Source organism: Falco peregrinus, chromosome 11 (assembly GCF_023634155.1).
Source record: "Falco peregrinus isolate bFalPer1 chromosome 11, bFalPer1.pri, whole genome shotgun sequence".
NCBI classification, from domain to species: domain Eukaryota; kingdom Metazoa; phylum Chordata; class Aves; order Falconiformes; family Falconidae; genus Falco; species Falco peregrinus.
In genome coordinates, this window is record NC_073731.1 from 27,026,986 (window position 1) to 27,040,880 (window position 13,895).

The following is a 13,895-nucleotide window of genomic DNA, read 5'->3' on the forward strand; positions in this document are numbered from 1 at the left end:
GGGAGTGAGGTTTGCATACTGCGCTATTATTTTGGGCATCAATTCAGTTGACAGACAATCACGAGTAGGGCGAGACTGTGGACCACCACCTAAAATCAACACTAGCCAAGTAATGAGGGTTTCAAATTTCTGTTTACACTAAGCAAAGACAGCATGCAAAAACTAAGAAAGACGTAAGTCAAGATTCTGTGGAACAAACAGCATTTGTGGACAAAGGCACTACTTTATATTAGTGTATTTTCTAAAGCAGCTAAGAAAAAAAATACCCAGCCCACAAATCCTCCTTTAGACAGACAAAAGATGCTTCAACCCTTTTAACTGCTACATACAGATGTGCTGCTGAAATCCTTGCATTAATGTATTGCTTCTTTGAATTCAAAGGATCAGAAGTTTTAGCGTACAGACACATGAAAAAACAGGAAAACCATGAACCTCAGATTTGACTGTGACAAAACTTTAATTTCTTGTTTTGTTTCCAACGGGACAGATGCGGAGAACTTACACATTGATAGAACTGTCCACGCTGACCTCCTGTGACAAAACGCTTCCCATCAGGATTCCAGGCCACGCTTGTTAAACTATCTTCATGAGATTGGCTCATCTTTGTCCTCAGCTCCCCAGTCTGAAAAATAAACCAAGGCAGCAAGGCCTTATAACCAGAACTCCTTCCCCAGAAGGCATCAATAATTTTATCTGACATGCATAGCGTTTGGAAGTGTGTATTTCAACACATTTATTGGAACGCAATGCAAACCCATGAATAATGCAGTAAAAAGGCAGAATTACTTCAGCATCGCCAGTGACCCTAGACTTGATTTGGGACAATTTCTTTTGTCCCTCAAGTCAAGAGGGATGGACTAGCTGGTGCATCAGAAAACTGGAAGATTACAAGTAAAGAGAACAATTAAGAGAAGCCAGAAGAACACATAAAAGAGAAAAGCAATATGAAAATAAAAAAACAAACATGGAAAGCCAGGAGTCAAGAGGCGACTTGAGAGATGACAAAATCCATTTTACCAAAAAAGTTGGTAGTGTCAGAGTATTTAGAACATTTTCCTCGCCGAGCTGGAGCTTTCCATGCCAAAATTGAGCTTTCATCCCTAGCTTATAATACTACTGTTTCACAAGACAGAGTGCCAATGAGTGGCTTACCATTGTCAAAACAGTAAGAGCTTCTCTTCTATTCCCTTGTGCCAGCTCTAGTGCTCTTTGCTGAGCCAATTTAGTCAATTAAACAGAAGAAAAGCATTCCAAGGGTGAAAAAAGGGAACATTTTTGTTTTAGGAAACTAAATTAGTTCAGAGTCCAAGGCAGCACAAGGAAGGCTATGCAGCCCACAACTGAGGCAGGGGAAGCTTTTATAGCAACTCAAGTGCCCGTAAAATCAACAGTAGAAAAAGATCTTCAAATTCATGGAGGAAGTGGCAAAGTGCCCTGGCGTCTGACTGAAAGATGAAGCTCTAAAATCATAGATTTAAGCCTCTGTGGATCTTCCGCTAACATCACTGGGAGGGTTACACAGAGTAAAACCAGCTTGTATCTTTTACTCATGCTACTTGTTACAACCTTCAGTGAACAGAATTACTCCCCTTGGGTAATAATTCTGCCCTCTGTTTCTCTTTATTCATTACTGTTATTCTTTTCAGTAGCTCTCAAAGTCTTACGGATTTACGCTACCCCCCTCTCAGAAATGATCAGTAACCAGCCACACCAGAATTGCTGCACAGTCCCAGGCACTTAGACTTGAGCTCTAATTTCAGTTCTGTACAGAGTACAGAAATTGTAGGCTGCCGTAGTAGGTTGGTTTTTTTCAAATTGAGGGGGGCAGGGAGACAGCATCTCTTTACACTCACACCTTTGCACGACAATTTTGTGGAAATTACTTCTTTCATGCTTAAGCTATTTGGATATTGAAGCAAAAGCAGCAGGCTGACCACAAAGTTTCATTTCTTATTCTTAGTCACCACTTACTTGTACATTCCAGAGCCAAAGCTCAGAACAATCATCTGGGCCACAGGCAACAAGATAGTTGTCATCTGGACTCCAAGCAATATAAGAGACACCATACGCATGACCTTCTAATGTCTTAAGTAGTTTTAGCTGGTGAGTATCCTGAAACAAGAGAGATTGAGAGATTGAGACAATGCAAATGAACTCCTACTAGATTTCACACACACTGTGTGTTCAAGTACAGCATAGCAGGTTTGCTTTAAGCAATTTGGCATCTGCATTTTATAAGACATATGAATAGGTTCTTACTGGAAAAGCAGTTGCTAGTTTACAGAGCAGGATCATAAAATGAAAGCTTCTAAATTTCAACGTGCAGAACAAGAACATTTGTAGGTACTTTTGTTCTCGTAGTTTGTGATTCTGAATGTGGAACTCACAAAACACCACTGCATACAGAGCTGTACGTTACATTACACTTGCTTTAGTATAGAAGAATTCTGTAGTGTCGTCTCTCTACATTTACTGCAACAGAAAAGTACTATTACCCGTATTTTGTAGGATTAAGTTACTTTCTTAAAAGTAAAGACATGCTGGAAGCCTGTTATGGTTAAACAGAACCAAAACCTTCATGTATGCTGAGAAGGGAAAACCTCCAAGTGCCAACGTTTTTATAAACTCAAGTGTATCTCCTGTGTGTCGCTCAAGAACAAAGTTTTCCAGAAAGATATTTTTAAAAGCTTCCTTAAGAGGTGTCCTTATTTCAGAAGTGTTGCCTACAGAAGCTGTTGCATCTTGTCTGCCAGATTTAGTGAATGAAGCATTCATACTTAGCTCACACAGACTATCTTGTATCACTGTTATGCTGCAACTGCTCCACTGCTGCCTTGTCAGAGGAACTTGACTTTCAAGCAGCTTATCAACAGAAATAGCACAGCCAGATACTGTGAAACAACCATACATTGGCCTCCTAAGTACACAAACATGCTTCAATACAGTATTAGTACTGACTCTTGACAACAACATGAATGTATGGAATGTAGAACCAAGCTTGTTAAACTGTGACAATTTTTATGAAGCCTCTTAGAAAAGGGCAAGTGGACCCCCTCTCCCCACTTTTTTTCCCCCTGCACGGGGGATGTTTATACCTCCCACTTCCTCATTTGAAAATACAGCTTGACTTCTCAAATTGTCCCTTCTCCATCTTTTGTTTTATATTCATCAGCAGAGCACCTCTTGATTCTAAAGAGAAAGAACATGGTCAACAGAGGATGAGTGACACGAAGGACATTCTCCTGGGATCAGCTGCAAGGGATTTGGTGACTCTCAGCCAACCTGCAGCTTTGATGGTTCTTTTTGAGGAATTTGGGCAGAAGTAGGTGAAGAGTAATTTTCAAAGCACAGAGAAAGATGGGCAAACAAATGGACCTCCTCAAGGCCACTTTTCCATTCCAATTATTATTCCTGATCCACATTAGACACTGCTGAATCTGTAAATAAACCCATCTGCAAGGAAACCGAATCATGCCTGACACCATTTCACATCCTGGAGCTTGCCTGCAACCGATACATTTCTTTTCACATCAGGATTAAAGTAGCCTGTCACTTCTGCGCCAATTTGAGACTCATAAGGAGCAAGAGAGATAGGATATTCCCCTTCTAATGATAGAACTTTGCAGCTGTTACTCCTTCTCATGCTGCTCTCATACTTCTCTCCAAATACAGCAAAACTGCTATATCACGCTTTGCTCTAAGGCAGCAGTCAAGGGTATTTCAGGAAAACATCCCTAAATTTAGTCAATCTGCTTCTCACCCACCACCAAAAGAAATCTCAGCACTTCTATCCCTTACATGTAGCTTCTCAGATTTTTGTTACGTAGAAGAAACAACTATTCAGGTATCAGCGTAACTCTGCCATAGTTGAGCTCCTTGGCTGAAAAGCCAAAAACCTGTGAACAGTTTTTAGAAAGTGCAAAAAAAAGAGAAGGTTTCCTTAAGGAACAAGTTAAAGGAGAGCTCTATCAAAGAACCAGATAAGGTGATGCATCTACTGTGCTTATCTTTTGTGCTCTAGAGCTTCTCCCACACTTAGTTAACAGTCAAATAATGCATTCCACACAAACCTAGATCTCTCAAGGTGTAATTAATGCTGCTGAGTAAGAGCTTTGAAATGGACAAATGAAAATGAAAACAGAAGCATGGGTTAAGACAGCTTAGACATGTAGCTGGGTCTTCAAAAAAGAAATAAATTCATGGTGTGAAATGAAGAAAACACACAGAAGCAGTGTCATTACACTTCAAGAGGGGTGATGGAAGAAAAGAAAGGGAGAAATAGGTTATCACACATATGAAGCATGTGTGCAAAAAGAAAGTGTTCATTTAAAACAGTGGTCTCCTGTCAACTGCCCAGAGCTGGCTGGATGTTTCCCTGTAGTTTATAGATAGAGGTTAGAATAATTCTGAATACCTAAAGCCTTGAAAACCTGTTTAAACTTATGGTTCAAAAGACATTATCAACTGCTACAGAACATGTGAGAAGCATGCTCTGACAAATATGAAAGTGAACTATTTGAGTTATGTGCCCTAATCTTATTTAGGCATCCACCTCTTTGAAATGGTTTCATTTCTTTTAATTTATTTTTTTAAGTACTCAAATACAGAAGAAAGCTATACGAGACTGCTTTCCCAGTATCTATCAGAGATCTTGTTCTTTTAGCAATCCTTGGACAACAAGGTTAGTCTGAAACACTCACAAAACATTTATTTGGTTTGATTAACGAGATAGTAGCTAACAATTCACTATAAAGTGTACTAATCAAGATGTTGGGTATTAAATCCCACCAATATAACAGGAAGAAGTACCACTACAATGAACTGAGAAGTCAACAGCAAGAACATTTGATCCTTAATTTACTTAAGATTACTCTGTTAAAAAAATACAAATAATTTCTTAAGTAATGCAAGTCAGCTTAGGCTGCTCTGCATCTCTTGGGTCCAGTAACAAACAAACAAACCACAACAGTTCTATGCCTGAAAAATCCATAGCACTTGCCATTAATTCAGGGGCTATGGAACAGGGTTTTAAATTCTCCTATCTTCTTAATAGCAAAAAGGACTCAAATTATTGGCTTCCTATCCTGCAGTGGAAAAAAAAAAGGATTAAGCTCAGCTCAAATCCTACCCAAAGCCAGCAAGGAACTGCAAAAACCTTTCAGCTTCTACTCAGCATACCAGTTTGCAGTTGTGTGATTAAAAACCTGTCTGCTTCTGATAGTGTTTTACAAGCATTAACACCTTCAAATATTACGTGCATATGTTCAAGTTTGGTTTTCAATTGTTATGAAATTTATGGACATACTTTCATATCACTTCTGTGAGTCAACAAAACAGTCTTAGATTCACTGCTCAACCTTTTTATTTACATAAGCATAGATACGGGTAGGAAAGATAGATCTTGTAACTGTAGGATCTCTCATAAGAGAAACTGTATCAACACCTAAAACCACAGTCCGTAAGAAAATGGATGGGTATACCTCCAGGTGTCAGTGGATTCTGACAAGCGTTTAAATCTTCATCTCAAGCTAAGGCAAATCTTACAACAGCCACTAGCATGAAGCGGTATACTGATTCAGTTTAGCACATACCATTTTATTACTCAGAAATCAAGTAATAAATGATGAAACAGGTAATTTAAATCCAGGTGTACTAGTAGTAACAAGGTAACAGAAAGGAGTTAGTCACATACATAGATCAGAAGTACTCTTGGCAAGATTTAGAAGAAAGGTTCCTCACTGCCATGCTCCTTCCACTCTCGCCCAATGCTTCAAGGCCTTCAAGCTGAGAAGCTCGCCCGGAGGGCGCCAGCCCGCTCTACCCCATGTACTGGTTAGGGGCACACAAAGCTCCTGCCCCAGAGAAGCCAACAGTTCAAGCCTCACTCTGGCATCAGGTTTTCAAGTGTCCTCCTTCACTAACTTACACTGACAGTGATCTTCAGTCTTTTAAATCCCAGAGAAGTACCCTAGTTGGTGGGCTGCAGTACATGTTAGCCTCTCCTACAAAAACCAAACCAGCCTAGCAAAAGAACAGCGGAGAGAGAAGGCAAAGACAAGTCATACACATTTTAATGCAAGTCGCACACTTACTGGATCAACCTGCCATATAATAACAGTTGTGTCCTTAGATCCTGTTGCTAGTTTAGTGCCATCATTGGAGAATTTACAGAACCACACTTCATTACAGTGCTCCGTTAGTATCTGCTGTGTATAGCATGGGAACTGTTTCCTGGGAAAAGAAAGGGATGTATTTGCAGATTAATAAGCCAGCAGCAAGAGATTTTTTTAAAATCAAGCTTGTAAAAACTAAAACAAAAAACTTACTTAAATGCAAGACCAGACAACTTAGAAAATTCCTCTATTAACAGCTGCTTCGAGTAAAGAATGAAGTGTCTTATCTGTAAAGAGCTCACACCACCAAGCAATGATAACTAATACTGAGAATGCAGAACTATTCTTATTCCACTCTCATAATCTGTTAGGCTTTCATACAACTTGGAATAAAACTGACCTCATCAGAACTGTAACAGCTTACTACTATACACTATAACATAAAGAAAACACTGGACTCCAAACCGCTTTGAACCCTACGTGTGATGTTTTATTTACATGTGAGGTTACTGTGAGTATCTAACTCAGTGGTATCTCGCTAAAGTCTTTAGAAGCGATTTTTACATAGAAGTTGAGTAAAAGAACATAGTCTTATCTCTTTTTCTTGAATGCGATCTTGCAATATTAATTTCTTTGCCTTCATTTTGTGCCGTTTTTCACTTTCTTTGCAGAGTACTACATACAATATTTAAACAACTAACACGATACCGTCACCAGCTTTCAACTTCAACCGTTTGCCCTCAAAAAGTCTACATTAGTTTGTAAAACACTAAATGTTTATCAAAAAATATTTATATATAAACTGAAGAGGTCTCAAACATTCCTTTAGAGCTAATATTTAACATTCTGGTTACACCAAGGAAAAGCTAACAGTCAAAATATTAAGTTAGGGAAGAACTGGGGAAGAGTTTTATTTTGTTTACAGCTTGCCTAATGTTTAAGAATTTGAGAGCTACAATAAAATAAATGTAGGCTTCTACAGCAGATGGCTGCTTTTACAAGTAATACCGCAGTAACTACAAGTTGATTGTTCAGATGCACTAAAAGGTAGTCTCTAACCACATTTTTTTCTTGAACTGCAGGGATGCTGAAGTGGTTTAGTCGTCTGTGGAGTTTTTATGCTGCCCAGCGCAACAGGGCAACACACCTCTAATGTGACACAAGGACACTAATGTAACAACAATAATCTCCATGAATGTGCAGTTGTACTCATCACGAGATAAACTGGCCAAAAAAACCTCAACCAAACCACCCAAAAAAACCCCAAACCCCAAACTCACTTCCTTTTAAGTTTATGTTTAAAAATATAGTTGTGGTAGCCAGGCTGACAGACACCTGGAAAGCTACTTCTTACCAGCAGCTAGGAAGTGTTCTGCTTACTACAGTGTCTGTAACCTCTCAGTCCACTGTTGTTTTTTTTTTTACTAGAAGATGCTTCCTAGTTCATGTTTAAAGACTATCAAGCAGCACTACACAACCATGCAGTCCCTTATTTCCTGTCTTATGGTACAGGAAGATAAACAAAATGTACATATACATCTCTGTAGTTGGCTTCCTCGAGTATGTCTACTTTTTTATGTTTATAGAGAAACACAAAGTCTGTTCTGCTCCAGCTTTAGGCTGACAAGGAGCTATCTAGTTGCCACTGGAACAACACTGAGCCCAAGGTAAAAAGTCCCACCCATGAAAGACGACTGTTTTCCTTGAAATCGAAGTGCAGCTACGCAAGCCCTTACGCAGATATGTACACCTACACGAGAGAGTTTCATTATTACTTAGTTATATTGTAGTAAGTTAAGTGTTTTTCCTCAGAGAGCAACAATTTGCTCTTGAAAGTGATAGTCTTTATGGATAACTCAGAACGGGCACACCACGTCTCAGGAAAGCCTTTTCAGCCTATTTAATTTTTAAAAATACTTTATAGAACAATAACTTGTGTATTTTAAAACTTAAGAAAAGCAGCCAAGGTTCTGTAGACATGAAAAGCAAACAGCATAATGCTGGAGTACAGAATTTTCATAGTAAGGTGCCCTTTACGTTCCTAAAAAGGGTAACAGGCACTGTTGATACAGCTGCTCTGCACATATCCCAATACTGAATTATGCTATTCACAATCCAGCCTGATCAGAGTGCTCCCAAAGTTCTCTTCACTTCACTAGTGAAACATATAATCCAGGCAGTTCGACTTCACAGACAGCAAAGCATACCTCAAATCCTTCTGTAGGAGGAAATACAGCAGTCTCAAAACAAAAAAACAAAAAGCAGTTGTCTAACAGTTTCTGTGTTTCGGTAATTAGATATTATTGTAGCTCCAAAGTTTGGGTTTCTTCTTATTTTGAAGTGTTTCATTACAAATTGTTCTGTTCAGCACAACACACTTGTATCATGTTGTTCACATACTAAAGTATCTAATAATGTTATCTACTGTATTTACAGAAGTTCAGATTTCTTAATAAAACGCCAAACAGCTACTTCTTTGTTCCCTGTACCTACAACGGAAGATTTATTTCTCAACTGCCACAATGGTTCTGTCTCAGAAATGCTGCATTAAGCTAGTACCTTGAAAGCTGCAGCACTCACCTCTCATTTGGACTTCACTGTTTGTTTGTAAACTCAGACTGAAAGCTATTTATATGAAAGCAAGACAAAAGAATTCTGGGGGTGGGAACCCAACAAACAAAACACCCAACTAAGCTGAAGGCTCTCAAACCCCAAAATGACCACCCCCAAAAGCATCAATTCTCTATTATCAAAGTCTCGGGCACAATAAAATGAAATCCTTCACTCCCAGTGGTTTCTCCCTCTTATCTCCTACTCTTACACAAAGTGATTAAGTTTTTGTTAAACATTTTACCTATTAGTGCAATTCAAGCATGCTTGATCAAAACATTGCCAGAAGTCCAAAACAGATTAGTTCCAACTAAGAGGGAAAGTTGTCAGTGTTCTGCCATTTCAGTAGTATTGAACTTAAATTGTCTAAGCAATTAGGCAACTGTTACTTCTGTCAGTTTAATCAAAATTTGGCTTCCACTGTCTTTAACTCACCTTATTATGCCCAAGCATGGCAGCATGTACAGCGCACCACATACTGATCTCAGACCCCTGCAACAGGTAGGTACAATAGGTTGAGTTGAGGACAGAATGGAAGCCTTTATTTTGAAGTGGGTTGTTTTGGTTTTTTTTTTAATTAGTCACGAGTATCTATGTGTGTGTACATACCAAATATGCAAGCTTAGGAAGTATCACGTTAGGTTAAAAAACCCACCAAACTATGGCCAAACTTTTATGTCAGCAAACAGTCCAGATTTGCTGCACATAGGATCTTTTAGATCTGGTTCTACCTAGTCTGACTTCAGTAAACCATGCTCTCTGGGGTTTGATTAATCACATTAAACCCCCTACAGAACATCCAATGTTATTTATGGACTTGCATAGTGATTAAATGAAATCTCTTTCCGATTTTAAGACTCACTTCTGAAGTTGGGAAGCCCACAATTCCAGTATGTGGTAATTTTCAGTAGCTCAAAGTGGGGAACAGTCAAATATCCACACACAGACATCAAACTGCTGAAACAATGTGATGTAGCCAAGTTGCAAACCAGAAAGTAGTCTAAAACAGTTATTCAAATACATGAAGTGCCAAAAATACTAATTTTAAAACCTTAAGATGGCTACAGTGAAGTATTACGGAAGTCTGCATCTTTATAAAACAGACTCGAAGTAACCCAAAACCCTAAGCAGCTGCGTTCGGAAAGTTTCTATATGCAAGTTTATCAGTGTTTAATTAACTTCCTCAGATGAGCTAACCTTAGCATGGAAAGAATCCCCCCATAAGCCCAAGTGTTAGTCTGTTAGATGAACACACAAAGGCATCATATACAGCCCTCATTTTCTAGATGTCCTAGCCCTCATTCCTTTATTACACCACGCACAGCAGTTTTCCACAAATGCTACACTGATTTTTTAGGTCCTTAGCAGAGTTTTGCTGGATGAGGAAAAACCAGTCAAGTCAGCCATTTGTTAAAAACAAACATCTTCCTGCATCATGTCTACCAGAATATGGCATTTTGAAGATTCAGAAGCAGCATCAGTTTTGTTTAAAAAAAAAAAACCAACCCACCATTATTCAGATAGTCTTAAGAGCTAATACATAGGTATGAAGATGTTCAGTTCTTACTGTCTTACAAATATGAGGAAAGTTCTTCATTCTTCGGATCATTCATATGTTAAACAAATACCTATTATGCATTTCTACTGCTTTAACCTTAGTGACTAAATGCACCTCGTTGTCCGCTATCAAAAGTTGAAGCTGAAAGTTGACTGCATCAAGTATGCTTTAGTAGGCTTTCTGCATTCCAGTAAGGTTGAAGACAGTCTGGAGAAGTAACATACTAGTGATTCTCCAGTGAAAAAACACAGCAATCGCGTGTTAAATGAAAAAGCAGACTGGCTGTCCAAAGTTACAAGAAACAAGCAGCTAAGGATTAGCCTAGTAATATATTCTATTCATACCCATCTGATTAATTTTTTAAAGCTTCAGTCTGACCCCATTTCACCATATCCAGCTACCAAAGTGTCTTATACACACCCTCTCTACTTCCCCACTGCCACTCGTTTAATGTGAATTGTCTTTTCCCAGTCAACTTCTGTTAAACCAACCCAGAATGATTTTCATGTTCCTTCTAACAGTAGGTACAATTAGATTATTTTCAAAGACAGAGAAAAGAGACTGTTGCCCATCTTAAATCGCAAGGGTTTCTTACCTACTACAAACGTGATCTATTAGCAGCGAGACAGAATCTAGATTACTATCTAGTTTCGTATTATGATATAGGCACCGGTCCCGTTGTAGTTCCACAGCCTGACGTAGCAGGTTCTGTAAACGCCTTGGAGGAAGCATCACTGATGGGGGTAGGTATGCTTTAAAAGAGTTATTAAGAAAACAAACAAACAAACGAATATAATCAAAACCAAGTTACAAGGAAAAGCGTATTTTGACTTGAGTGTTTCTGGAAGAGACCTTAGTAAATAAAGCTTAAAAGCTATAGGAAAGGAGGCACACAGCTTGTCAAATTTATAGCTATACCTCTGGAATTAGAAGCATGAACTTCTGGAAAGCAGAGCTATATGCAAGGTATTTGTAGTTATCTTTATAGTATATGTTGACCTGTAAGTGGTAAGCACCACTTACACAAGATTCAGTATTTAACAAAATCTGTACAATTATAGACCAACATCAGCTGTGTTAATTTAAGGAACACTATCAAAATAAAGAATATCATGGGGTTTATGACTGACACACAGTATTACACCAGCCACAAAAGAGAAGAGAAACTGTAACTCATAGCAAAGTCTGAGACCACTGTCAGTCAGCACTACTACCACAGTGGTCACAGGCCATGCTGAATATCAACCTCTCAGTACAGCTCTCCCCACCCCCTCTCCGAACCACACATTTAATCACCAAGCTATACTATTGCTGCACGCAGCACAGCTGATAAACTATTTGTAATAGCAGCTCTTACCAGAGACAGAAAAGGTTAGATATAGAAGGGTAAAGGCACCTAAAGGCATCCCCATTAGCCCAAAAATACAACAACAAGCACCAGCAAATACAGTTGAAGTCAATTCCCTGGGATATGTCATTATGTAAGATGTACTAGATTTACAGAGGTGGAAACAAATTCTAAACACTAGACCATCTTACTCTGGAGTTTGTCCAAAAGTTTAGATCTGGAAGCTGTTCCTTTCCCTTCCCACTCTGCTTTTGCACGCAAGTCTTCTGCATGGCTACACATCAGATACCTGTTTAAAAAAAGCGTACACACACCAAGAGACCAAGTCTTTCTGGAGCCTTTCTTTTCACTTGTAAGCATGATATATCATCAAAACATTCTCAATGAACTAGACAGAAACAGGTGACTTTAGCTTGAGACTGACAGGGAAAAAGGCAGGGACCTATACTACACAAACATGCATCTTCCTCAAAACCAATGTCTACAAATTGGCAATAAAAGAGGAAAAACAAAACCAACAGATTTTTAGGGAAGACAAAAGAGTCTTATTTTCATCTAAGAACAAATCAGACTATATTCACCTATTTATTGTTATAACAGGCTAACAATTCTCAAGATCAGATGACCATACATATGTATATATTAATTTGGGTTCCAGTACTACAGAAGTAAACCATATTCAGATTGTTTTCAAGCATCTGAAACAGAACACTGTCTACTGGACAGTCATCTTTACTCACCACTTTAGCACATCTCACTACAGCTTATCCATCAACCGGATAATAGCTTTAACTGAGCTTTTATGATGTCAGCTATCAAAAGCTACAGAATTCTTAAGAAAATTCCACTGAAAGTTCTCAAAGTCCAAACACTTACCCACTGAGGACATGAATGCGTTCTGTATTATATTTCAGAGGCGTCAGTTCACAGCGTAGAACCTGAAGTGCCTCCAGGACCTTGCCATCCTCCAGGTATTCCAGGTACTTCTGCTGCAGCAGCAAAAACTTCATCCTCTGACATGACAGAAAGCAGCAGTCAGGGGAAAAAGGTTGACTGAAGTTTCAGAAAACGTTTGAGCCTAAACAGAACAGTAGAAACCATTCTACTATGCCCTTCGGAAATACAGCTACATGTAATGTTTCATTACTTAATTTTTTTGCTGGGTTTTCAACAACATTGCATCAATTAAGTTATTCATGAATTTCCTTCCTGCCTTATGGGGCTCCAAGTATCCTCCTACCTCATTTCTCAGACCCCCCCCCCCCCTTCAGTTTGTCTCATTTTCGTACTCACTCCCTTTTCAGTCACCAGTCTTCAAAACCTGAATTAGACAGGCTTTCCGATCTTACATTCTATCAAAAGGAAAGTGCCCAAAAGCAGCTGATCACATATTTAAGACTGCATGACAGCACAGAACACAAGAGGCCAACTCAACAAGTTCTCATACTGCTTACATAGAAGCTGACATGGATTGTTTGCATAGCTGCATAACGTATAGCAATAGTAAACTGACACTGCCTCCGGTTTTGTTTTGTAGGTCCATGTTAAGTTGTCAGGATTACAGGAAAAAAAAAAAGTAGTTTCCTATATTTTAGGAATCATTTCTCAGAATCAATCACTGCTATTTGATAGTGTTCCTTTCATCTTGTACAGGTGTTTGGGGTTTTTTTGTTTTCTTTTAAAAAATAAAGCCTGTTATTCTAACAACCAGTGTCTGATAAAAAAAAAAATCAGGCTTTTATTTACTATATTCAAAAACCTGAAGTCCAAGAAATTTCTAATACCAGTTTAGTAGAAACACAGTTCGGTTGTTTCTAGATCAACCCAACTGCCCTGTGTCTGGACATCACCTTTACTGCTAGCAGTTACCAGAGAGAAAAGACGTTTTTGGTCCACAAGACTCACAGGTTAAAGAGGAAAATGTACATCCTTAGACATTATCAGTGAGAAACTGAAGATTAAATGTAGCAAGTTACATTTGCTTCTCTAATGAATACACCACCAGTTTCCTCCTCTTTGTCAGACCTCAGGCACCTCACTATTTTCATGCTCATATTTGGTCAATGTTTACTTAGTTTCAAACACACTGCTAACCTCCTTAGGCAGAGGGCTAATTGGGAAGTTTAAGATACTCCTGTCCTATGAAAGCTTACGCAAAAGTTGAACACTTCCTACATGCAAAATCCAAAGTTAAAACTTAAAAGCAGTTTTAACTTCCAGAAACGTTCAATTCTTCCAAAAGAATAAAGTTTCCACATACAGCACT

The 13,895-nt window shown here is 38.7% G+C and overlaps 1 protein-coding gene across 3 annotated transcripts in view; it reads right to left on the reverse strand.

Moving 5' to 3' along the window:
• The window catches only part of WDR26 (WD repeat domain 26), a 33,121-nt gene that overhangs the window by 11,270 nt on the left and 7,956 nt on the right, over positions 1 to 13,895 (reverse strand). For 2 of the 3 annotated variants that reach the window (XM_055816532.1, XM_055816533.1), the window contains exons 4-10: positions 12,506 to 12,642; positions 11,821 to 11,918; positions 10,877 to 11,033; positions 9,159 to 9,215; positions 6,093 to 6,231; positions 1,972 to 2,112; positions 503 to 622 (exon numbers count right to left, since the gene is read on the reverse strand). In XM_055816532.1, the coding sequence (XP_055672507.1) occupies positions 503 to 622; positions 1,972 to 2,112; positions 6,093 to 6,231; positions 9,159 to 9,215; positions 10,877 to 11,033; positions 11,821 to 11,918; positions 12,506 to 12,642 (849 nt within the window). The remainder of the gene's footprint in view (positions 1 to 502; positions 623 to 1,971; positions 2,113 to 6,092; positions 6,232 to 9,158; positions 9,216 to 10,876; positions 11,034 to 11,820; positions 11,919 to 12,505; positions 12,643 to 13,895) is intronic. The other variant, XM_055816534.1, reaches the window with a different exon arrangement.